This window comes from Anguilla rostrata, chromosome 11 (assembly GCF_018555375.3).
Source record: "Anguilla rostrata isolate EN2019 chromosome 11, ASM1855537v3, whole genome shotgun sequence".
NCBI classification, from domain to species: Eukaryota; Metazoa; Chordata; class Actinopteri; order Anguilliformes; family Anguillidae; genus Anguilla; species Anguilla rostrata.
Genome location: NC_057943.1, coordinates 22893753 through 22917934, shown reverse-complemented (window position 1 = coordinate 22917934; position 24182 = coordinate 22893753). Strand labels below are relative to the sequence as shown.

At 44.6% G+C, this 24182-nt stretch overlaps 3 protein-coding genes across 9 annotated transcripts in view; 1 reads left to right on the top strand and 2 right to left on the bottom strand.

The window, feature by feature from the left end:
• ptpn22 (protein tyrosine phosphatase non-receptor type 22) overlaps window positions 1-3311 on the top strand; it is a 29321-nt gene extending 26010 nt beyond the window's left edge. For 4 of the 5 annotated variants that reach the window (XM_064298820.1, XM_064298822.1, XM_064298821.1 and 1 more), the window contains 3 exons: window positions 917-947; window positions 1424-1495; window positions 2241-3311. In XM_064298820.1, coding sequence (XP_064154890.1) covers window positions 917-947; window positions 1424-1495; window positions 2241-2302 — 165 coding nt within the window. In that variant the 3' untranslated portion in view covers window positions 2303-3311. The remainder of the gene's footprint in view (window positions 1-916; window positions 948-1423; window positions 1496-2240) is intronic. The other variant, XR_010324073.1, reaches the window with a different exon arrangement.
• Window positions 3312-3531: 220 nt separating this feature from the next.
• LOC135234328 (lysine-specific demethylase 9) lies at window positions 3532-17918 on the bottom strand. Its single transcript, XM_064298823.1, has 7 exons — window positions 17337-17918; window positions 15209-15837; window positions 10978-11115; window positions 10324-10466; window positions 9679-9846; window positions 9445-9553; window positions 3532-7788 (listed from the first exon to the last, which is right to left on the bottom strand). The coding sequence occupies exons 1-7, from the start codon at window positions 17866-17868 to the stop codon at window positions 7240-7242; spliced, it is 2268 nt and encodes a 755-aa protein (XP_064154893.1). The 5' UTR covers window positions 17869-17918; the 3' UTR covers window positions 3532-7239.
• A 1244-nt stretch (window positions 17919-19162) lies between these two features.
• Window positions 19163-24182, bottom strand: part of magi3a (membrane associated guanylate kinase, WW and PDZ domain containing 3a) — a 121807-nt gene continuing 116787 nt past the window's right edge. For all 3 annotated transcript variants that reach the window (XM_064298815.1, XM_064298816.1, XM_064298817.1), the window contains exon 21: window positions 19163-22981. In XM_064298815.1, coding sequence (XP_064154885.1) covers window positions 21870-22981 — 1112 coding nt within the window. In that variant the 3' untranslated portion in view covers window positions 19163-21869. The remainder of the gene's footprint in view (window positions 22982-24182) is intronic.

Genomic DNA, 24182 nt, shown 5'->3' with positions numbered 1-24182 from the left:
ACTGAGCTACACTCTTATTGTCAAATGTGGAAAATATTGTACTTTAAAAATGATTCAAAGGAATCAACCAAAATAACACTTTACTAAAATTATACATTTATTTGCCTCACAAATTAGTGTTAAAATATTCCCATCCCAGCTTTCAGCACTGTGTGCACCCTCTCTCTGCAAGGATAACACTACCAAGTTGCCTTCCATACTGTTTTATTCATTTGTAATCATCCACTGACTTGTGAGGGCCCTTTGTCTTGTTTCTATTGGGAGTTTTCATTAATTTCTTAATTCTTTGCCTTTTAATGTGGTTATGAGTGAAACAGGAAGCTACAGGAGGCCACAGTACAGTTCCCTAAAACTGAGAGCAACTTTAAAAAGCTTGTATGTTAATGTACTTATTTTTTTAGATTTTATTTCACAGAATAATCAGGGGTGTAAATAATACTGAGAACTTGAAGGAGTATAACGCAATATCATTTTGACACTTATTGAGCATAGAGTATGGCTCATTATATTTATTGTTTATTTTATACAGCCTTTTTGTTAATCTCTATCAAGGGTGTGAATAAGTTGGGCGCGTGTGTGAGAGAGAGAAAATAAAAATTGATTTAGGCTTATCCATGTTGTATTGTTATTCTAATGTAAATATTTTTTACACATTTTTATCTTTATGATGCAATTTTTTTGGGAAACATGAATGTACCTTTCATGCCAATGAAACAAATCATTGTTTTGGTTCTGTACCGAGAACGAAGAATAAAATATGATCCACAATGAAATCCTCAGTAGGCCATCTTCTGTTTAATGGAGTCTATCATCGCTTTGTCTTTCATCCTTGGTGTAAGGAGAGGGACTGGTATTCAGACAATTGCAAACAATTCAGTGAAATATCATTCAAATGTTGTTACTTCTCTTTTCATAGAGCCTGAAGTTTCTGAAAAATATACGGAAACGTAAGTATATATATTTTACCACCTTCAATGCATCAATGGTAAATGCTTGACATCCCTTTTCAAAGAGCCTGTGAAATGCTATTGTATCATAAAATACTAAAATACATAATGGTCAAATGCAGGTTTTTTTAGACTAATTACACACGTGAGGAATTTGCATTGTTCTGTCAAGCACGCTAGAGTGAGAATCTCCACAGTTTTCTGCATTTTCATTGTCTAACAGAGAAACTTCTTCATCAGTTAAACTATAGAATGTTTTTTTAAAATCTGAATTAAATGGACTATTTTAGGTTTGACTCAAACCTTTAGTATCTAGATGCGGGATTTGGGATTCAGAATGTAGTCTTATTGTATTCTGACTGCAATCGGCATTAGGATAAGTGCTAATACATAGACAGTAAGCAAGAACGTATGAAATTTTCTTAATTCTGATATGGCGATATGCTCAGACAGTCCTGTCCACTTCTCTCCCTCAGCCAAAGGGGACCAGCCCACAGCAGCCGCTCCCCCAGAACCTTCCCACAGCACAACCCTTGGGTTCAGATTTGGTAAGCCTCCCTAACAGAGACACGAAGGTCCCCTTTTACAGCATTCATACATGTGCGCACACACACATACACACACACATACACACCCGCAGTTCCGCACACATGCACACACACAAGATCTGAAGTCACAAAAACCAGCTCATTCCAACCTCGCCACTCCCGATTAATGGCAAATTTAAAATAATAAATCCTTGTGCTTCACTTTGAAGTCCCCATTTCTTTTATTTCTAGCCCAATCTTAGCACTTTTAATAAAATGTAAATTGTCAGGTTAGTTGAATATGTTCTTCCAGGGCAGTTAATTCTGTTAGCAGTACATTTAATTCTAGCACTACTTGTTCTAAGAGTGCCAATTCTCTTTTTTAGTAGTATTTCTCTTAATAGTGTATTTAAATGCACTTATCGGCTTATGCAATTTGTTCTGTAAGTCACTCTGGGTGAGAGGGTCTATTAAATGGATGTAATGTAAGCTTTTCAAAGCAGTTCCAGTGATGTGTGTTACCACAAGGTGGCAGTGTGTTATCCAAAAACGGTAATGGGGGCTTTCATCGTGAAATGCCATGGAGACTCAACACTGCTGGTTCCATAAAAAGGTTTTGCATTGGACCCCGAATAGAAAAGGTTACATAGTAAAGATTGTGCTAATCGGAGTCTGTAAATTCAGCCTGAAGCAGTGGAACATCTAGTCTAAACTCTTATTTTACTCAGGACTGTTCCCTGATGATGATTTCATTTGATTCCTCCAGGATTTGGGAACCGTTTCAGGAAGCCCAAAGGCCCAAGGCATCAACCCGACACGTGGGTGTGAGGGACCCAGGAAATGTGGGAGCAAAGAGGAAGCATCCCTTCATCTATCAAAGCCCGGTGTCCTGGAGCCCTCACGGGCACCTCTTCGGCCCACTTTGGGTCCTCAGCACAGGAAAAAAAAGAACATCTGTTTAACTCCCAGGGGAGAGCATGCACCATGCGGGCAGTCGGAGAAGCATGGAAGTTATATGACCGCTCTCTCAGAATGAACACATGGTGAAGAGCACCTTAAGGAATGATGCAGGTGAATGATGGTCAGGAGATATTTTTTGTGTTGTAGCAAGAAACATTGTAGTTCTGCAACCCACCGAAACGTCATCAGGACAGAACGAGGGAAACATTATTTTGTATTTATGAGTAAGATATATTAGCAAATAGTATATTAGCATGACTGGGACGTGCTACTGTAATTGTGTGAATGGAATGTAGAGGATAAGCCATGTTGTAGAGTAACTACTCAATATCCTTCTTTAGAGGTTAACAGCCACTGTTCTTATTAACCAGAACTGGGATGGATACCTTAATACTGAAGAAGCTGATAATTAAGCACAATTTCCAAAAGGAACTGCTTACTCAGAACTCTCTGATATTTTCCTCATTATTAGACAAAACTAGTGCGCCATACGGATTGCTTTATGAAATAAAGGGCTTATGCACACAGTCATTGATAAAGTGTTCTGAAACTTGGTCCTGGGGCCCACCTGCATATGTTCATTTTTGTTCAACTGCATCTGGAACCTCTGAAATGCAATGAGCTGTTAAATGTTCTCGTTTTACATTCTTAAGGCCAAATGATGTCAGAAACAGCGATACATGCCTTGAAGAAAAAATAATGTTTAAATGATTAAATTTTATATTGACAAGTGAAAGAAGTGGTGTGCTAATTGCTGAAAGTGTGGACACTTTCACCCAAAAAAGTACAAGTTATTGAGCTTCTGTATTTTTCATTAGCATATAATCAGTTCTTGGAGAAAAATATTATTTTTCTATGAATAAATATTCCCAATGAATTTCCCAGTTTGTATTTGAAACTGCGTAGCCCTGGGTGCAGTTAATTATATTTTATGCATTTTCCATGCAATCTGCGTGTATGTTTTAACTGGCACATACTTTACATACAAAATTCACCTTCTCATTTTAATGAGGCTATGATCTCTACTTTATAATAAACTGGTCTGAATTCAATTATTTACAGAGCTTCACACAGATATTTCACTCATAGAACATGTGTAACCATTTTAAAATGATTTATTTAGAAAAATACAAGAAAAAGTCTATGCATTCCATTGTGTTTACACAATCATACAGTTGAAAAGATCCACACTGTTTACGGAGATCTAATAAACGTAAATGATTATATTTACCAAAAGAAATGATCTCAATCTCAATGATCTGGTCATACCAACATATTTATAATTATGTTTTTAAAAAGGTCACGAGAAAGAGAGTCCTCAATATAGACATCAACGAGAGCTACTAGTGATATTACAGTTACACAAAGCATGCCTCGATCCCCAGGCAAACTTTCCTAAGACAAAGAGTACAATCAAAAACGTAAGAAAAACAAAAAGAACAAAACACAGTAAAATTAGCTGCCAATTTATTTTTCAAACCTATAATGGACCTAGAAATTCACTTTGCTAAATGCTAACCATTTGAATCTATTTAAAATATCGTAATTTTCTGGAAAACTGATCAGAGCCAGTCCTACACAAAAGATGCGTGAAGATAATTTATACACACTGAACTTGAACTTTTTTAAAGCCCACAAAGTACAAAGTGTTGCTTTTTCTGCCCACCAAAACGACCATGAAACGGGCAAGGCCCAGATGATTACTGCCATGGTAGTACACCAGATAACTGGCCTGTGACCTGAGATGTAATGGCCTCAAGACAATGACATCATATGGCATCACAGGTCAGTCCCAGCAGAGTGACAGCTGAACTGTTGGGATGTGTCACATTAAAACAAAAGCACAGGTAGAGGTGAATGTGAATGTACGAGACTGGCTAAAAGGCACTCTCGAGAGGCACTCATTTCAGTGGCACAAGCACAGGGTTCATTTAGTCAATTTTGGATTTCACCAACACCAAGGTGCAAACAACGGGACCGTTTAAATTCAGATGTTTTGCTGGTGTTGAATTCTACATTCTTAATTGGGTGCATATTTTATCTTGCTACAGTCTTCTAATCAATTCCAAATAAAGAGCTAAACCCAAAAAAAATTTCTCTGTAGGAAGATACACCAAACTTTGACGTTCAGTTGAAAGGACCGAAGAGGATGTTCTTTGAATGATCAGCTTGAAGTTCAGTTCAGCTCAGTCCTGGTGAACGAGACTAAACAAGCACTGTGTTCCTTGTGTCACAAGCCAGTTTATCAGTTTTATCCCTTTCAATGCAATTTTGCCTCCAAAAGGAGCACATCGGGTGAAATGCGTTACCTAGATACATAACTAGACTCAAAACAGCGGCTACCACATTGCACTCCAAAACTATTGTTTTACTCTTCAATATTATAAAAACATTTTCATCATATAAACAATTATGGGCATGGATTTTGATCAAAACACTAAAAAAAAAAAGTATAATTTAAGTGCACATATCTTGCTAACAATATTACATTTTCACAATTGGCTGAATCAATGCAGGAAAATTAATATTCATATCAATAATCACAAGCAAAACAAAGATTTTCCTGCCAAATACAATAACAGCAATTTTTCAGACAAAGATGGTCTTAACAAAGACAGGACTTCCTTTTACCTTGATAGGATTCATCATCCTATTTATCCATCTGAAGACGTGCTTACATCTTCTATTGTTACAACCAGCCTTAACAAATGCCTCTTTTTATATAACCTTCCGGATATTGTGCAAAACATTCTTTGTACTCTCAAAATCCTTTACCATCTTCCCCGTGGTCATATAGTAAAAATTTAAAATAAGAATAATGCAAACAAAATTTGGATCTGAGGAAAGAAAAAGTTCTCTATAAGAAAACTGTATAAATAAAAACAAGGCCAAATAGGACAAGGGTGCCTGGGAGCAGTCAGGACTTTGTGCCATCTACATCGCAAAAGCTTGTGAAATGTAAGAGGAACATACCGATAAAAACACTTCGGCCAAAAAGAGTGAGGGGGTTTTTTTTCTCGTAACCCCTGAAAGTCTTTGCCCATGAGAAGTACTTGGGACGGCCACTCAACGTCCCCTTCCGTGCCTGCTCAATACTGTTCCAAGGAACACAATTTACACATCACAATGCACAGCCAGCTGACCCGAATATTATCGCAACTATGTGTGTGTGTTTTTCTCTTGGATCAATGCTGACCAGATTTACTGATCTTTAAATCACCTGGATAGCTCATTTTTTCACTGAGTGCAATATATTAGCTGGTCTATGCTCTATAAAGATCAGTCAATTGACAGAATCTGTGCCATATTGAAAACAAATAAATTAATACACTTGCAAGCATCTCCGGCACCACACAGGGTATAGGGACAAGCTGCAACTATCCGCACTCTTCAGGCCAATGCATCGCCCAATAAATATAATTTAGTCTAAATAATCTTTTAAACCTGTGTCATTTTTCATGTAACTTTTCAATTTAATCAGTAAGATCAATCTGCCTTCTTCTGCATTTACAGAACAGAAAACTGCCAAATCCTGTGAATAGTGGTCAATAGTTTGGCATTAATAACAACATTAATACATAGCAAGCCATAAAGTGGTCATAAAGGGTCATAGCCAATGACAATGGATTTCTCCATGTTAGGAGATCTTCCCTAGAGACAAGCCTCCCAAACCAGAAAATACAAGAGCTGCATAACATAAGTGGGAAACAAATTTGATCTTATTTGTAGGCACAGGTCAGGTTTGCAGCCTTGAAAAAAGGTACAAATCTCATTGAAATTCTATTCAGTCACTATTGAGGACATTTGCCCTTTTCCAAACCCCACTGATTTTTACACTAGAGGGGACGTCTACCCCTTTTAAAGAGAGAAACTCATTCCTCTGGAAAGGTGGCAAACAAAACATTTCCTGAGAGATTCGCACCATCCTAGATATTTACCCTGAAATTTGCACAGAACAGGGGACAGACACATGTTTGGAAACAGAATTTTAGTAGCTGCATTTCTGTCATGGCCACCAATGGCTCCACAGGGAGTTCTTCCCTTTGAGTAAGAACACCTTGATTATTACAGAAGATCTGACAACGGAGATGTGGAAAGACTTTGAAATACTTCCTGTTTTTATTTCGTACTGTGAATAAAACACCAACGGTTTTCCCCCTGCACTCAAAATAATGGACACAAACCTAGAGCCTTATTTGCACATCAGTGACAGCAAATCTGAAATGCGCTCGCAGGAGCTGGAAAATAAGGGGCCGCAGACATGGGTTTGAATTTCAAACCAATTGTTTTCTCCACCGAGGTTTCACAAAATAATTTGCACGTTGCAAAGTTACAAGACTTCACATAATCATCAGCCGAGCGACAGCTGCTGTTTCTGATATGCGGCAGGCACTTTTTCTGTAAAACCAATTAAATAATCTTCATGAAACAGGGCAGAACTGGGAAAGCAGAATAACACGAGACTTCACCAGACAGATTTCTGGAAAACACAATGATGAATACAAAACTGAAACACTAACATCTCGGTAAAGAGCTCATTAAAATACCACACTTTGGTCAAAATGAAGCTAAATTTCTTCAGGGGCCATCTCAAAATCAAACTGCTTTATAAATAAATTAAAAAAGAGGTTACACGCACACGCGCGCACATACGCACACGCACACATAATCTGTACATATTGAGAAGAACGGTCCACATTTTCTTTTTGACACTGTGGAATGTCAGTCATGTTCAGACCTTTGTCTTTAGATAAGTGCCCACCCATCCCTTTAAAGTTAAAAGCACACACATTAAGAAGAGGTTGTTATTTGGGTGGATCTGTTGGCCGGTATTGAGGGTCGCAACATGGAGGGGAGCCTTGGCCCGGCTGGGAGAGGACCAGCGAATGTGCGTGTGCCAAGGAGGGCGGGGCCGGGTCAGAAGGGGCGGGGCTTGGGACAGGCTCTTTGTGGGGAGCTGGGAAGGGGGCGGGTCTAGCCAGGTGGGACGCGGAGGACTGCAGCTGCCAGGGAGGAGTGACGGGCCTCTGGAAAACCGCCTCCTCCTCCGCCTTCGCGTCTCCCGCCGGGGGGGCGGTCTCCGCCCGCGTCTGGGGGCAGGGGGGCGCTTTGGTGTCGGGGTGGGCGGAGTCCTGGGCGGAGCTCGGGGCGTCGGGGGCGGGCTCCTCGGCGGAGTGGTACTGCTTGAGCCGGATGTGCCAGGCCAGGCTGCAGACGGCCGACACGGTCTTGAACTGGTGGATGACGTTGCGGGGGATGAAGTAGACGTCGTCGTCGCACAGCTGCACCCGCGCGTAGCGGATTCCCTCCCGCCGCAGCTGGTTCAGTTTGGCATCGTCCACCCACTGGACACACTGTACAGAGAGTGCGGGATTGTGGGTAAGAGGCGCTACCCACCTCCTCTTTTCCGTCTGGATCAGAGGTTCACGTAGACGACACACTCAGCTCAGTAGCTGAGCATTAGTGGAGCGCTTCACCCATGCTCAGTTTTTTAATATGCTGTCCTTCATCCTTATCGTGGCATGAATGCAACATACAATATAATATAATAATTTTTATATAATTATTGTACTATATAAAATTATTTTTGTTTATATAATACAATATATTTTATATACAATTATTATATTGTATATAATATGTTTTGTATGTAAAAAATTATATACAAAATATATTAAAATTTTTATTTTTCTATATAAAGTATATACATTTTTTATAATTGTTTATATACAATATTTAATTAAATTTTATGTAAAAATATTTTATATACAATTATTTTATAATAATTATTCAAACAGAAACACTTTTTTATCTGCAACTTCAAACACTCCTTCTTTGCTGAGAAGCAGATAATCTTCCATAATGTATGGAACAGTGTAAAAACCATGCACTGCAGTCTGGGAAAATGGGGAAAAGAGTGGATCACTGCGCATCGTCTGTAACATGCAAGGAAATACGGACGCTGTCATCGCAACTGAAATGGCCTAATGCCTCCATGACAACCGCATGCACCAGACACAGGACCTTGCATTCTGCAAAGCAGACTGCCCATTCAAATCTCTTTGCTGGCATGAAGGGCAGCAAATAACTGTTCCGTTTACAAACCTGAATATGTGCGCATATTCTGATATGATGTCTTTGAGCATTGTACGGCGTAGGAAATGTTTCTTTCAATAACATATAGTAGGTTAATGGGAAAGAAATATGTATGGAAATTCATTTCTGGATGAATGTACCCTTCAGTAATACCTCTGTATTTGTACCAAATGGTTCCAGTCTAAAAATAAGTCTCGAGAAGCCATGAAGACAGATCCTGCGTTTAAATGCTTCTGACTGTACTCCAGAGCCTCTGTACCGGGCTTCCAGCACTCACAGCCTGCATGTAGACACCACGGCGGTTTGACAGCAGCAGTCCCTTCACCTCCCCCCAATGGGCCGACCCTAAATGCTCAGTAAACAAGCCATGTGAAAAAAGAACCGTCACATCACATATTTCCCAGAATTATTCAAGGAGCTCGGTCCGAACAAGGCCGGCCCCGACTCATCGTTTAACCCAGCCTCCCAGTCCGTTATTTACCGCACCAGGGCTGGAGCGATGGCCGCCCTCAGACCTTTCTCTACCGCCACGGGGCCCGCGGGCGACTCACGGGTGACAGAGTGGACGGCACCTCGTGCGATCTCACCTCCGGCCCTCATCAGAAGCTTACCCAGCGACTCGTTCATTGGGCGGCAGTGTAGTATAATGGGTAAGGGGCTGGCCTTGAAATCCAAAGGCTGCAGGTTCGATTCGGGTAGGGCACTGCCGTAGTACCCTTGAGCAAGGTGCTTAACCTGCATTGCTTCAGAACATATCCAGCTGTATAAACGGATGCAATGTAAATGCTAGGTAAAGGTTGTGTAATAGCTCTGGATAAGAGTGTCTGCTAAATGCCTGTAATGTAACGTACTGTAATTCGCCGAGCCCCACGGGGTTAACCGTGGACGGGGGAGACCAAGCGCTCGGGCCCTACCTGGGACACGGGAGGCTCGTACAGGTCCAGCCGAAGCCTCTGGACCACGTCGCCGAAGTCCTCCGCGTGGAAGCAGACCACGTCTTTGGTTATCCGGGGTCGGTCGCACCTGGAGCGCCCGGGGGACAAACGACAGCGTTAGCGCCAGCTCGGCTCCTCGCTCAGCCAAGCGCTTCTTCTTTACTGCAGCCTCAAAGAGGTCAAATCGGCACGGCGACCGCGAGGGGGGCGTACCACTCTCCGAACTGCACGGCCTTCAGCACGCCCACGGCCGCGGTGCTCTGCCAGTCGAAGCTCTGGCCCACGTGGTCGGCGTGCGCCCTCGTCCGGTCCTCAAACAGGACCTCCCGCGGCTCGCTGGTCCTGGGCAGGTAGTGCAGGTTCTTAATCTCGTTCATGGACCTGCGGAGAGGCGGGAGAGCTGGGGTAACGAGCCAGTCAGACGCCGCGGTAAAAAAAAAATGACCTGACAATAATGCTTTCAGTCCTGCTCATTTATTAACCAATAAAAGCAAAATATATCAGCGGGTTGGCAGTGGTCTTGTTTCGAGCTTTATTTTTAGAAGTAATTTAAAAATGAAGATCCTTCAGAGACTCCTCTTGTTGACTTAAAGAGATTAACCAGACTGTTAAACTGACACACTATTATGTAAACAAAACAGAAAATTACATCATAGGGCAATCATTAAAAAAAAAAAAACTTTTCTCATAAGTTACACGTGGAAACTGCACACAGTCTTGCGGCCTGGCCGTGTATTGTGGGGTGTCTGCAAGCTGGAGTGTCTGCAACATAAAGTCTTATTCCTGTGGGTATGTGTGGGGGCGGGACTGGTCAAAGGGGGCGGGGCTTGGGTCAGATGTATGTTTAGGAGTGGGTACCTGCGCCGTTTGAAAGGGGACTTGGGCATGTCCGCGGTGGGCACCATCTGCTCGCCCGGCCGCACCCACATGATGGGCCCGTCATCGCTTTGGGAGCGGCACTCCAGCTTCAGGCTGGACAGGCTGCCCCAGGGAAGGGTCATCTACACGGGTACAGCGGTTGGGACATTTAGAATTACTGGACAGCCAATACAGCCCCATAGCACATGATACTCTGGTACAGGGGGGGTATAGAGTTACCATAGACAGGCAGACAACCACACACAGACACAGAGACACAGAGACACAGAGACACAGACACACACACACAGAGACACAGACACGTGCGTGCAGACAGAATAATCTGAACATCTTTGCAAACACATAACATATGACAAAGCATAAGAAAGGACAGGCTGAACACAAACCCTTCACAGTTCAAACTGATTTCAGTCAGTGATTTTGCATGCTTAGGCATGCATGAAATAAGGCCAAGAGCATCACACACATCAGCATCTATTCAAAACCAAAGAGCATCTTAACTGTGCAACAGCGGCCAATATGCTTTCTTGTGCTTCAAAAACATTTTAGTGAAAGCCTCATTTCAATTTTTTTTTTCTCTCCACCCAACAATGTTTTAAATCAACACTACATTCCTTGCACTCTCTGCCTCACCTTGAGAAATGGAGATTCCTCCAGCATGTCCAGGAATTCTGGGAAATAATCGCCCACTTCCTCATCCACGGCCCCGACCAGGCTGATCTGCCTCATGGGTCCGGCCCGGTACGTCCCGGAGCAGTAGGTCCGATTCACCTGCAAGGACGCCACGGCAACCAGAATTGAGAACAGGATCTACTGACGAACACGTATCACAACTGAAGGGCCTGTTTGTCTGCTTTACATTATGGCCTGTTCCTAAACACCGATGCTCCTTTTCACTTAACAACTTAAAACAATCGGCAGGAGACAAATGCCCAAAATCATTTAAACATGGAAATGGATCATTTCAAATGGGCTTCTCTATCCTTTCACCCTTCTAATCAGTTAGGTCGGATGCAACAATAAGGATCATGGTTATTTTACAGAAAAATACCTAAATTCTTGTTGCTAAGACTTTTGGCCCGTTGATTGCATGAAGTGTCCTCCATTTGCAAGTTTCACACCTCTACACATTTTATTTCAAAATGAATATAAATAAATGTAAGCCTACATTTTAAATCTACCTTGATTTGATTAGCCTACTATTAACTATTATTTTCATCCATTTGCTAAACTGAAATACTAGAACAACCCACAGACATTTTTCTAGGCATAAAAGACACTACAATAAGCATTAAGCTACTTGCATAATAGGTGTAATATTAAAGCTGAGGTCACTGAAATTCATCCTGCGGAGTGGCGTAAGAGGGCCTTTCTTTATGTTTATATACTTCAAACCCAGCACCATATAAGCCAGTTACAGCTTTAACCATAACATCACTATTTATGCTCCTCATCTATTTTCAAACTGTTTGAGACGAGCAGCACCACAGGCGCTTTCTAAATTCAGGTTCTGCACCTAGTTCCGGTACGTGGGGGGGGGAGCAATGAGCAAACATTGTCACATGTTCTTGTATACTTTGCCCTCCTCTCACCATTAGCTCACAGGGACACTGAAGCAGCAGCCAGGTTTGTGCTTTGGCACCGGGGGCTGTGTCGAGACTCTGTGAGCTCGGGCTAATCAGATCGCGGCTGTCGGGAGGGATCGTTAAACCGTGACGGGACGGCAGCGGCGTCGCGTGGCCTCCGGGGCGACGGGCGAACTTGGCACCGGGGCAGCCCTGCGCTCCAGCAGCGCCGCGCACCGCACTGCCTACCGCAGGATAAACACAGAGCCTGAACACAGAGTAACCCCGGCCTACCGCAGGATAAACACAGAGCCTGAACACAGAGTAACCCCGGCCTACCGCAGGATAAACACAGAGCCTGAACACAGAGTAACCCCGGCCTACCGCAGGATAAACGCAGAGCCTGAACACAGAGTAACCCCGGCATACCGCAGGATAAACGCAGAGTCTGAACACAGAGTAACCCCGGCATACCGCAGGATAAACGCAGAGCCTGAACACAGAGTAACCCCGGCCTACCGCAGGATAAACACAGAGCCTGAACACAGAGTAACCCTGGCCTACCGCAGGATAAACGCAGAGCCTGAACACAGAGTAACCCCGGCCTACCGCAGGATAAACACAGAGCCTGAACACAGAGTAACCCCGGCCTACCGCAGGATAAACGCAGAGCCTGAACACAGAGTAACCCCAGCCTACCGCAGGATAAACACAGAGCCTGAACACAGAGTAACCCCAGCCTACCGCAGGATAAACGCAGAGCCTGAACACAGAGTAAGCCTGGCCTACCGCAGGATAAACGCAGAGCCTGAACACAGAGTAACCCCGGCCTACCGCAGGATAAACGCAGAGCCTGAACACAGAGTAACCCCGGCCTACCGCAGGATAAACGCAGAGCCTGAACACAAGTAACCCCAGCCTACCGCAGGATAACGCAGAGCCTGAACACAGAGTAACCCCAGCCTACCGCGGGAAAACACAGCGCCTGAACACAGAGTAACCCTGGCCTACCGCAGGATAAACGCAGAGCCTGAACACAGAGTAACCCCGGCCTACCGCAGGATAAACGCAGAGCCTGAACACAGAGTAACCCCAGCCTATCGCAGGATAAACGCAGAGCCTGAACACAGAGTAACCCCAGCCTACCGCAGGATAAACGCAGAGCCTGAACACAGAGTAACCCCAGCCTACCGCAGGATAAACGCAGAGCCTGAACACAGAGTAACCCTGGCCTACCGCAGGATAAACGCAGAGCCTGAACACAGAGTAACCCCGGCCTACCGCAGGATAAACGCAGAGCCTGAACACAGAGTAACCCCAGCCTACCGCAGGATAAACACAGAGCCTGAACACAGAGTAACCCCGGCCTACCGCAGGATAAACGCAGAGCCTGAACACAGAGTAACCCCGGCCTACCGCAGGATAAACGCAGAGCCTGAACACAGAGTAACCCCGGCCTACCGCAGGATAAACGCAGAGCCTGAACACAGAGTAACCCCAGCCTACCGCAGGATAAACGCAGAGCCTGAACACAGAGTAACCCCAGCCTACCGCAGGATAAACGCAGAGCCTGAACGCAGAGCCTGAACGCAGAGCCTGAATGCAGAGTAACCCCAGCCTCCGAGCCGAAGGCCTGGGCTTCCCGTGGCAGGCAGAACAGCAGAGACGCTGGACAGCTTCTGACTCGGACTGAAGACCCGCCTCTTCAGCCTGCCACTCAAATCTTTCACCCCTGCCCTCTTTAGCAGTTCCACCCACACTTAACCAAGCCTTAACGCCTGATTAAGTCTTAGCCACGTTTCTATGCTTTCAGAGCCTACAGGTCTTTGCATAGTGCAGGTTAATATTCATTTAGGGTAGTTTTATTCTAGTTTGAGTACCTTAGTAAAATGTTTAATAAGTTAGTTGACAAGTTGTCAGTCTAGTCTGTACTTGGTGTCTCTTTAGGGAGAATTGTTTACCATTCTAGGGAATTGTTGCCCTTTGATCCCTTATCATTGCACACCCCCCACACACACACAGCAGAGTAAGCAACAGAATTTCAACTATTTGTCGCAAATCCAATTCTCGATATTTCAAATGTTCCCCCCCCCCCCCCCCCCCACTCCCCAGGGATTCTAAGGGGAATTTTCCAGCAAGTTTGTTCTGGGGAGAAACACTGAAAGCAAACAACGATGATTCAAGACGCAGGAAAGAAAAAGCAGAGTCAAATGAAATATCAAATTCCATCTAAAAATATTAACATCTTTGGCCATTAACATACCTTAAAGTTAAATCTGACATTTTATTTTACTTGACTTTACAGGCTGTCATTTTTTATGCTACATCAGTCAGTATATAGCTTTTACAAATCAACTTGCAGTCTAAATATTCCTATTTTTCATTTTTTGCCACTCAAGCTTCCATTTCACACACACATCCTTTTGTATTTTGCACTGATTCAGTTATTAGGCAAAGCCTTATAGAAATTCTGATTAGACAAATAGCTAGAGAGATAGTGGCTTCAATTAATCACAGCTCAAAAAGAATTAAAGATAAAAAGTAAAAACAAACTGCAGCAAAAACCAATTCGCTAACCTCTGATAGCCCGAAAAGAAAATCACACCAAAATTGTCCAATTTTCACAAAGAACAACCAATCAAACAAACAATGCTGTCACGTTTAACTGCTGCAATTCAGCAGAAAGTGCAGCACTTTCCAGCCGAACAGCTGAGCCTCAGCCTACATCTGTACCCATAATCCTCAAGTCATTCTCGGTGACCTAGGGTCTGATCCACCATGGCCTGGGGCTGATGCACCACTCCTTATCCAGCTCATTCCAACCAAACAGACCTTCAAATTCATCAATTCATTGGCGCTTAATATATTGTCAGAGACATAGGATAAACACTCCCACAGCCCGCTACAGCCACGCCCCCTCACCCCAACCGAAACAGACGGTACTGGAGTGAAAAGGGCTGGAGTCCAGTGCTGTCCATACACACAGCCAAGCACAGTCTATATGATGCCTGTGATTAAAACATTTATATTAAGCAAGTGCTCTTATCAACAATTTACATTTTTAGCGCACAATCCATTTATGCAGCCTGAAATGCACTTAATCAATTCAGGTTAAATACTTAGCTCAAGAGCACAACGGCAGCGCTTGACCTGAGAACTGAACCTGCAATCTTACAAGCCCACTTCCTGAATAATTATACTACACTGCCGCCCCCATGTCTAGACCAATGCAACAGGCATCTTTTTGCAGAGCAGCCAGAGAATACCCATGAGTCAACACGCACGTGCACGCGGCCCACCTGAGAGTGGAAGTTGGCGATGGTGGTGGTCTCGATGTCCTTCTTGCCTAGGATCTCCATCTTGACGGGCGTGCTGGGGAAGTTGAAGGCAAAGTAGTCGAGGAAGTCGGGCAGGTAGGCGGCGGCCCCGTGCACCACGGCCAGCGCGTAGCGGGCGGCGCCGCGGGGGCTCTCGTCGAAGGCCAGCCGCAGGAACTCCTGGGCGAAGCGCTCAGCCTCGGCGGGCGCCAGCGGCGCCAGCTCGTCGGCGTACGCGTGCAGCACGGCCGCCCCGCCGTTGGCCTGCCGCTCCTCGTGGATCAGCTGGCCGTAGCGGGAGCCCGTCTGGAGGAAGCTGCTGCGGATGAAGTGGTCCTGGTGGGACAGGAAGCGGGAGCGCGAGCGTGCCCCCCCGGAGGCGCGCCGCTCGTCCCAGTCCCACTCGTCCTTCGGGCAGGCCAGGGCGGGGTCGCCTGGGGGCGCGGTGGGGGGGCAGTCCTCGCCGAGGCCGGAGCACGAGGTCTGCACCTCCTTGTGGGACATCTTGAGCCTCTTGCCGCGCTCATCTTCCCGATGTTTCCTCTTCTTCTTCTTCTTCTTCAGGAGGTACTCGTCCACCAACTGTGTCTTACCATTCTCATCACGGGCCTCTGTGAAGGTTGGTAGTTAAAAAAAAACAGGTGTGAGTGAACAAAGAAAGAGCACAAATTAGCAAATGAATGAGTGGATGACATATATACAGAGCTTCTCATCTCAGGTTCTCAAAGTGCTTCACAGTTAATCAGTGAATAAGACACTTGCACACCCCCTTTGTAAATGGACAGATTCCCTCTCAATCACTCATGTTACTCCCATACTGAACACATATACTAGCATAACTACTGTCCAAATCATTCATCGGTCCACCCTGTTCTTAGACTAAATGAATTAAGTTAACCTTTTACTGTTTCTGAGATCTTAAGGCACTGAGTGTCCGATCATTTTACTGCAGATTTTATAGAAAGTAAGACTAGTTGACTTCATGGCGCTAGCTAATGGGGATCTAATAAACATAGCCTAACTACTTTCTGAAAGAAGCTTTTGCCTTAGAAATGGCACATTAATACTTTCCCTTTCAAATTAACCACATAAAATTATAGTTATCACATGCTCCCTTTGCCTTCTGGCAGACTGAGAGACGAGAATTCTCTATAAGCTTTTGTAAGTACGCAAGACCCAGTTTAACTTTAACCTATAGACCCACTGAACTCCAATATAACCGAGGAAAGCAGTGTAGACTTCAAAAAGACAAATCAGTACTGACTCCTGATGAATAAAGTACACACTAGAAGACCACCGCTGGGTATAGATCAATGACATTCAGTTCGCCGTCTGCACGGACTGCTGTGGCATAACAGTATTGTGACAACCAAATAACCTCGAGAGATCTACAAATACGTCACGAGGCACAGGTGAAAAGTCCAGAAAGCAAAAGTCGTACCCTGTGTTTTTTCTCCACCCATTTCACTAATTAGTTCAACAGCCTGGCTGAAGAATTATTCCAATGAGCAAATCCAGGTGAGTGGAACAAAATACTGGGGAGGACTTTTATTTTCTGAGAGTGCATTTTCAAACACACACCCGTTTTCCTTTGAAGGAAACAACAAAAAATATTTTGAAGAGCTAAACTGAATATTCGTGCAGAACAAACGGTGAACCCACACACCATTCATGACACATGCTTGTTTCTTAACCCAAATGTAGCTAATAACGCGAAATGTACAACCTGTCTTGAGATACAAAAGAACAAAACAGAAACAAATCGTATACATATCATGCGTAACCATTGTTGTCAAGTAATTGCACATGGGTCCACTTAGTTTGCGTCAATCTGATAATAATAATCACATCTCTGCAAATGCAAATAACGCCCACAACGTGACTGATTGTTAGGTTACAGAGCTAGCCAGCATGTCAGTCTGCATATATCAGACGAGTAAACAAATTTAGCACGTCTAACCTTTTCCAAAACTACAGTAAGTTAAGTACACAAAACCACGCTGTAACCAAACGATAATGCGAAGGGATCGCGCATGGTCGTGCGTAATGTCGCCAGCGAGTGTGTGAAATTGTGTCAATGAGTGAAATATTTGGTTCGGCACCGTTTTACCTTTCTTTTTCTTGCTCAGTCCAGCTTTCACGTTGGCCTCTGCGTTTTCCTTTTTGGGCTTGAGTTTTATTTCTTTATCGCAGTGTTTCTCCTTGTTGTTGTGGCTCTTGGCCTTGGCCACTTTGAGGGGAGTGAAAGTGAACAGTCCGGGCGGCACTGGGGGCAGGACTGGAGGCAACGGCTTCTGCTCGAGTTGCGACGGAGCCACCTTTTTGGGGTGACCTGCGAGTAAGGAGTCTTTCTTGGTGCTGTTGTGGTGATGGTGACGTTGCAGAGCAGCCTGGTCCGAACTAAAGGTACGGGGCTGGGAATTCTGCTGTTGTTGATGCGGCTGCTGTATTCGTTGTTGAACATGTTGATGGTTGAGATGGTGATGGAACTTAACTTTCTTTGCCTCTTTCTCAAACCTCTTGTCGACCGAGGGGGAGCATTCTCTTTTTTTCTTCTTTTTCTTCTCTTTGGTTGTTTTATCCAGGCTGTCTCTCACCTTTTCTTCTACTTTTACACGAACCAAACCGACCTGCGCAGCCATTTTGCACGTAGATTTAAATGGCTATGGATATGGCAGGACGCAGGTCTATTGGAACTTGTAGTTCTTACAAAGCATCCTATCAGATTCCAGATGTTTGTAGTTTTTTCGCTGGCTTTGCTTTATGCGCAAGCTCACCTGTTGTGGTCATTGGGGCTTGTAGTTTTATCGTACAGCAAGTATATCTGGGATATAGAGTTATGAGAATGGGGTGCGTGCGCGTTTGCACGCGTCTTCTCTTGTGGCTGACGTAATGGTTTAAAGGTTGAATGCGAGCGAGGTAGACAGTTCTGGTGCTTTGCAAATCTCCGAGGCAAAATTGTGCCATTCCATTTAAACGCATTCGCTGACCAGAGAAGATATTTATAAGTTATATTTTAGGTGGGTTTTGTTGATCTGATTTTTCCAAAATGACCGAGCTAGATTACTGGTTTTACTGGAGGACTAGTTTTACTGTAGTTATGTATTTGTACGATCTGATGCTGTCAATGAATGAAAAATTTGCCGGACTGCTTTTGCAGCTGTTGTCATTATCCAAGTGCGCCCGTTATTTTAATTATTACGGGTTTGTCTATGTAATTAAGCAGATCAGTAAATCATTACTTTGACGCAGAGATATCAAATCGAACCCTTACGGTTCCTTTCTATGGTAGAACAGACCCTTTTCGTGTGCGAATTTCAGTGCTGACTTCACTAAACTGTTCTGTAGTTCAGCTGCATAGATGGCAACTACGCGCGCGAACGGTGCACCCTTTTAACTGCGCGGCAGCGCCTGTTACCCATGTTTACTATCGTTTGTAGTGATATACATTTTTTTAACGTTTTCAAGAAAGTCCTTTTTATTTCGGCCAAATTGTAAAAGCAGAGGAATCCATCAACGGCATTACGGTGGTAGGCTGTTATTTTTTTTTCATTTAATTGGTTATCGATTTTCATAAATTATTTTGCTGCAAATGATGTATTAGCCTACTTTTCATTTTTAATCAAGGCGTTTTTATAGTGGTAGCGATCTATATATTTATATTTTACTTTATATATCTTATATATATATTTTTTAAATCGCTGCAAAGGTCTGTGAATGTGCAAGCCTAAATCCATGTGGGGAAAGCCATCAGCCATCCATCAGAGATGGTATGATTTATGGAAAAAAACCTTCAAAGTTCAAGTAAAATGACATTGATTCATTTACAGACACAATCAATTAAATATAAACTACATTTAAATAAAACAGGAGATGTTTTTTTTTTCAATAAAACTTTATTTTACAGTGCATGAACAGAATGCCATGACCAGATAATTTCCTTTTTCCACTTTTAATCATTTTCTTTTCAATTACTTAAAAAAATAATGGAGCGATTTACAGATTTTATTTGAATGAGGACTCTGCAAGTATTTATAAAGGTGCTGTACAATTTATAAACATTTACAACTACCACATAATGTAGAGACCAAAAAGGCCTTTTCTGTTAAAGCGATGCAAGGCCACATTATTATAAACAGACACTGGTATGGACTATGAGAGACTTGGGGAAAACACCATCAGTGCAGATGACATGAATATGTGTTGGAACAGTCCAAAAGAGCACTCAATCCCACAAGCTATGGTTAGCAGCACCACAGAATATCCACAAGAAAGAATAGACTTAGTCCATACAGTTCCAGAACTTAATTCAGTGAGCGGGCTCAACAAAGTACTGGAGCCCATCTAACACACGCACATATCCGTTTTGCGTAATATGGTAGCCATATTGAGAGGAAAAGAAGTTAGAGCAACATTGTGAGAAAGTTAAATGTTACCTGGGAACAGAATGGAAGAGACAATATCTTGTCACTGAAACCATTTCTCTACCACCCAAAGCTGAGATGCTGGGCTTTGTTCTGGAGTTTGTTTCAAATGGATATTCCTCAATGCTGCCTAGAGTAAATGACCTTCTGACCCTCTGCTTGAGTATAAAAGTGTTTTTTTTCTTTCTCGAAAAGTAACATTTTCTTTGGAAACTTTAAACTGCAGTTAGTTTTGAGAAATCATCCACCTGGTTAAGCACAAGAGTCAAACCATATCTCAGTGACATTAACGCAGTGGCCTGTCTGTTTTAATCGTTGTTCACTTTGTACAGTAGGTAATACAACAGGCATACTGTGAAGTATTTCACGATTGCATGTATATAAATCATATGTAGATATGATCATGTGAGTGTTCCCCTGAGCTCAACCTTCAAAGATAAGCACGATGCCTTCAACATGAAGCCATGCACTCTCATTAAACTGTCTTGTACTCTATGTATCCCATTCAGCAATAATAATCTACCACTTAACCTAAAGATGATACTTCATAGTGCACCTTCCTCATGAGAACACAATGTCGCTCTCTATCTCGCACGCGCACACGCGCACACACACACACGCGCACACACACACAAACATGTACAGGCACATGCACAAGAACACACACACACACACACACACACACACATACAGGAACACCTACAGGAACACAGACAGACACACACACACACACACACACACATACAGGAACACCTACAGGAACACAGACAGACACACACACACACATACACTGTGACCCCCAAAGACTTCATATGATATTTGCTTTCAGTCATCTCTAACATGTGGCAGCTGTCTTGTTAAAAATGTACTGTAATAAAATCTTCAAAGTTTGAAACATTTCTACGGTATTTTTCAAAAACACTGAAAGCTGAGCTCCTGGAACATCAAATGAATGATGCATAAATGCTGATATTGAGAGATAATGTACATTAATGCTGACAATTTACTGTGAATGAAATACAAAGCAGTAGGCCTTTGAATCAGCTTACTTGAAAAGTATCTTAGGGCATCACACAGCCAAGCATTCATGTGAAAGAAGACCAAATTTGAATTTCCCCAAGAGTAGTTCGGGATATGCATAGCCAAATGATACACACATATAATAAAAAGACAGTTCAAGCTATTGCATTGTATATAACACATACCTGCCTGCTTGCTGTATACACACTTTTAACAGACAACCTAAGAAAAGCTGCTAACAACAATAACGACCAGAAGGATGGTGCAGGCCCTTAGCACTCTGAATTAAACCTGGAGCACGACAGCAAAATGTGGAATGGCTCAGAATGGATACATATATTTATATACTCTTTTTTCATATATATCTCAATAATTTAGATATGCTTCATCATAAACATACATGTAGTAAACAATATACTTAACCACAAGTATCTGGTCTTTTTTTAATAAGATACATATCAAGTCTATGGTTCAAAAAGTCTAAAATCCACCGCAAAGCTGATGATTACATAGCAATCTGGAGTCTACACACGACGTGTACATATTCAATCAACGTCTCTCGACTGGATTTCTAGATACAGACAGAAAACAGTGAGGAGGGACCTCCTTGTTGCCAAAAAGGTACACAATCGAAAACCTCGGATAGAACATAGTAAACGCATGCAGTAAATGAAGCCCCCTGGAGGCGGAAGGGGGAAATGCAGCTGAATGTCTGTACACAAGTCTGTGGATCTTAGAAGCACAGAATATCATCCTTCATATGCCTGTGAGCGATAGAAGCCAATTTTCTTCACTGTACATGGAAGCCTGACAGAAAAGGTGAGACATGGACACAGTTCTTCCCATGAGCCCCCGGTTGGCACGTAATAGGACTGACAGACATCACTGTTGGCTAGGCAGAGCTCACAGGTAAAAAATGAGAATGTCCTCACTGTTCTTCCTTCAAAAAAAAAAAAAAAGAAATTACCAAAAGACCATAAAAATAAAACGTAAGGCAAAGAAACAAGGAAAAAGCTGACTTCATGGTGTATGTGGTGCAGAGGTGAAACTAATGTGCACTCTGAACCAATGTGGATGTATTATACTGGTACACAGCATCACAAATATGCCCTTGGTGTGCTGCGACTAGCTTAAAAATGGAGGCCAACGAGCTGTATATGGCCTGTATCTTCTCTGATGACTACATTGCCCATAAGTCATCAGTTTGCCTCTCGGGTCACCTCTGACCGGGACATGATTTTTGCTGTGCTGGGGACCTTCCATGGGCCAGGGGTTATGAGTGCCTTCTTGCTGGTGGGGTTCCCATTGCAGGGGGGCTCCTGGATGGAGCTGGTGGAGCCCTTGGGGTCCTTTTTGTTCTCCTCTGTGGCTGTTCCTTTCTTCCTGGACTCCTTGCTCGCCCGGTCTTGTTCCCTCTCTTTCTCCTTCTCTCTCTGCTCCTTCCGGGTGCCCGCGTCCTCCGCCCCGCCCTTCTCTCTGTGTGCCTGGGAGTGGGATCGCTGGGCCCCGGCCTCCCGCCCCGCCTCCTTCTCTTTCCTACGTGGCTCATTGGTCGCCCTGGCCGCCTCCCTACTGCCTCCGGCCGCCTCCCTCTCGGGCCGGCGCTTGGCGTCCTCGTCCTTGCGTCTCTTCTCTTTGCCCTCGGCACCGGCGGCGCCGGGCTGCTGCCCCCCCGCCCTCCTGGGCTGCTGCTCCTCCTGTCTCTTGGACGGTTGCCTGGCGACAGCGTCCTGCTCTTTTGCGGCTGACTTCCTGGGGCTGGAGGCGCGGCTGTCTCTGTGCGCGCGGGCCTTCCTCTCCTTGCCGGGCTCCGCCTCCCGCGGGCCGGCTGAAGCGCTCTTGGTGTTATCGGTGGGGGCGGGCGGGTTCCTCTCGGTCTTCCGCGGGCTCCGGGACCGCTCCCTGGCGCCGCCCCCCTGGCCCCCGGTGGTTTTGCGCGGGCTGCCAGCCCTGTCTTCCACGCTGGAGTCTCTTTTCTTGGGGACGGACTTCCGGGTTTCCAGGGTTTCGGGGCTGGGGGGCTGCTTGTGGTGGTGCTGCTGGGGGGGCTGCTGCCCTCGGGCCTTGCCGGCCTGCTCGCGGACCGGCTCGGGGCCCGCTCGCTCGCTGTCGCCGGCTCGGGGTTCGGGAGCTCTAGGGGGAGGGGCGCTCGCGTCCCAGCCGGGGGTCTCCTCTTGCGCCTTGACGGGGGCGGGTGCTGGGGAGGGCTCAGAGGTGGAGGTGGAGATGGACATGGAGGAGGGGGCAGCAGGGGATGACTGCTCATCTGACGCTGAAACTCTTGGGAAGCTTGTGGGTGAAACCATTTTACCTGGAGCGAAATGGAGAGAGGGCGCCTTTCAAACAGGCAAACAACAGCATGTACAGAGCGCATACTTTCTAAACAAAACATTCTCCAAGGGTAAATGAGAAACAATCAATTCTGCCTGACAAAAAAAGGGGAAACTGTTGCTCGAATGCACCGCTGAGAATTAATGATTAAAATAATCAAACTCCTGAAGCACTGCTGCACACAGCAAGGCAGTTAATACACAAACAGTTTGTTCAATCGCCGTCATAAGGGGAGGCTAACCACGCCGCCTTCGCTATTCAGACCCCGGAAGGCCCCCATTCCTCTTTTCAACAAGACGGAAAATGAGGTGTACTGCAATGTAACAGCGGTGGCTGCATAAAACACAAGTTATTACGGTTCCTCCCCAGCGCTGGAGCTTCAATATGGTTTTTTAGCGCTGACGAGTGCTGGGCTGCCAGACGTGAAGCAGAGGAAGGTGTAGCTCAAAAACCCCGATTGTGAATTCGACCCGCTCTGGCTGGAATGGATTCATGTTCAATGAACCGCAGCCCTGTGGGGGGTCCCTGCCACAGCAGCTCTAGTTCCTGTATCTAAGAAGCCGATTTAGAGCCTATGACCACTTCTAACCCTGGGCTGCCTTCTCAAAGCTCCTACCGTCTGGGATAACTTTCTCTGATCTGCCTCGTTCAAGCCCTTTTAATACTTTAAGAACCTGGAAGCATTCTGGGGTGACCTCAGAATGACCCCTCCAGCAGAAACATTGACAAGGAAATGCTGAAGACATACAAGATGTACAAGGCGTCTATGAATAAATAAGTCTGGAGAATCTGTGCAGTTATTTATTTATTCCTCCCCAGAATACTGCATGGTTCTCATTCTGAGCAGACACTGGACCTGTTTGTGAGTGTATGTGTGTGTATGTGGATTTGTGTGTGTGTATGTATGTGCAGACGTGTATGTGTGTGTGTCTGCATGTGTGTGTTTGTTTGTGTGTGTCCGTGCTTGTGTGTGTCTGTGTGCTTGTGTGTGTATATATATGTATGTGTGAGTGTAGCGTGCGTGTGTGTATGCATGTTTGTGTATGTGCATGCTGTGCTCTTTGGGCTGGTAGGGAGCGGGTGCAGGGGAAGTGGGCGGGGGGGATTCTGAAAATGGCGGAGAGGGAGAGAGAGGAGGTGAGGAGCCGGTGGAGCAGGAGCAGGAAGAGGAAGAAGAGATT

Excerpts from the sequence above, each read along its gene's own strand:
- LOC135234328 (XM_064298823.1), bottom strand. The coding sequence starts at position 17,868 with ATGGCTGCGCAGGTCGGTTTGGTTCGTGTAAAAGTAGAAGAAAAGGTG. Across the intron at positions 11,116-15,208 it reads TCGCCAACTTCCACTCTCAG|GTGAATCGGACCTACTGCTC; the intron begins GTGGGCCGCGTG and ends GCGTCCTTGCAG. Across the intron at positions 9,554-9,678 it reads GCCGTGCAGTTCGGAGAGTG|GTGCGACCGACCCCGGATAA; the intron begins GTACGCCCCCCT and ends CGGGCGCTCCAG.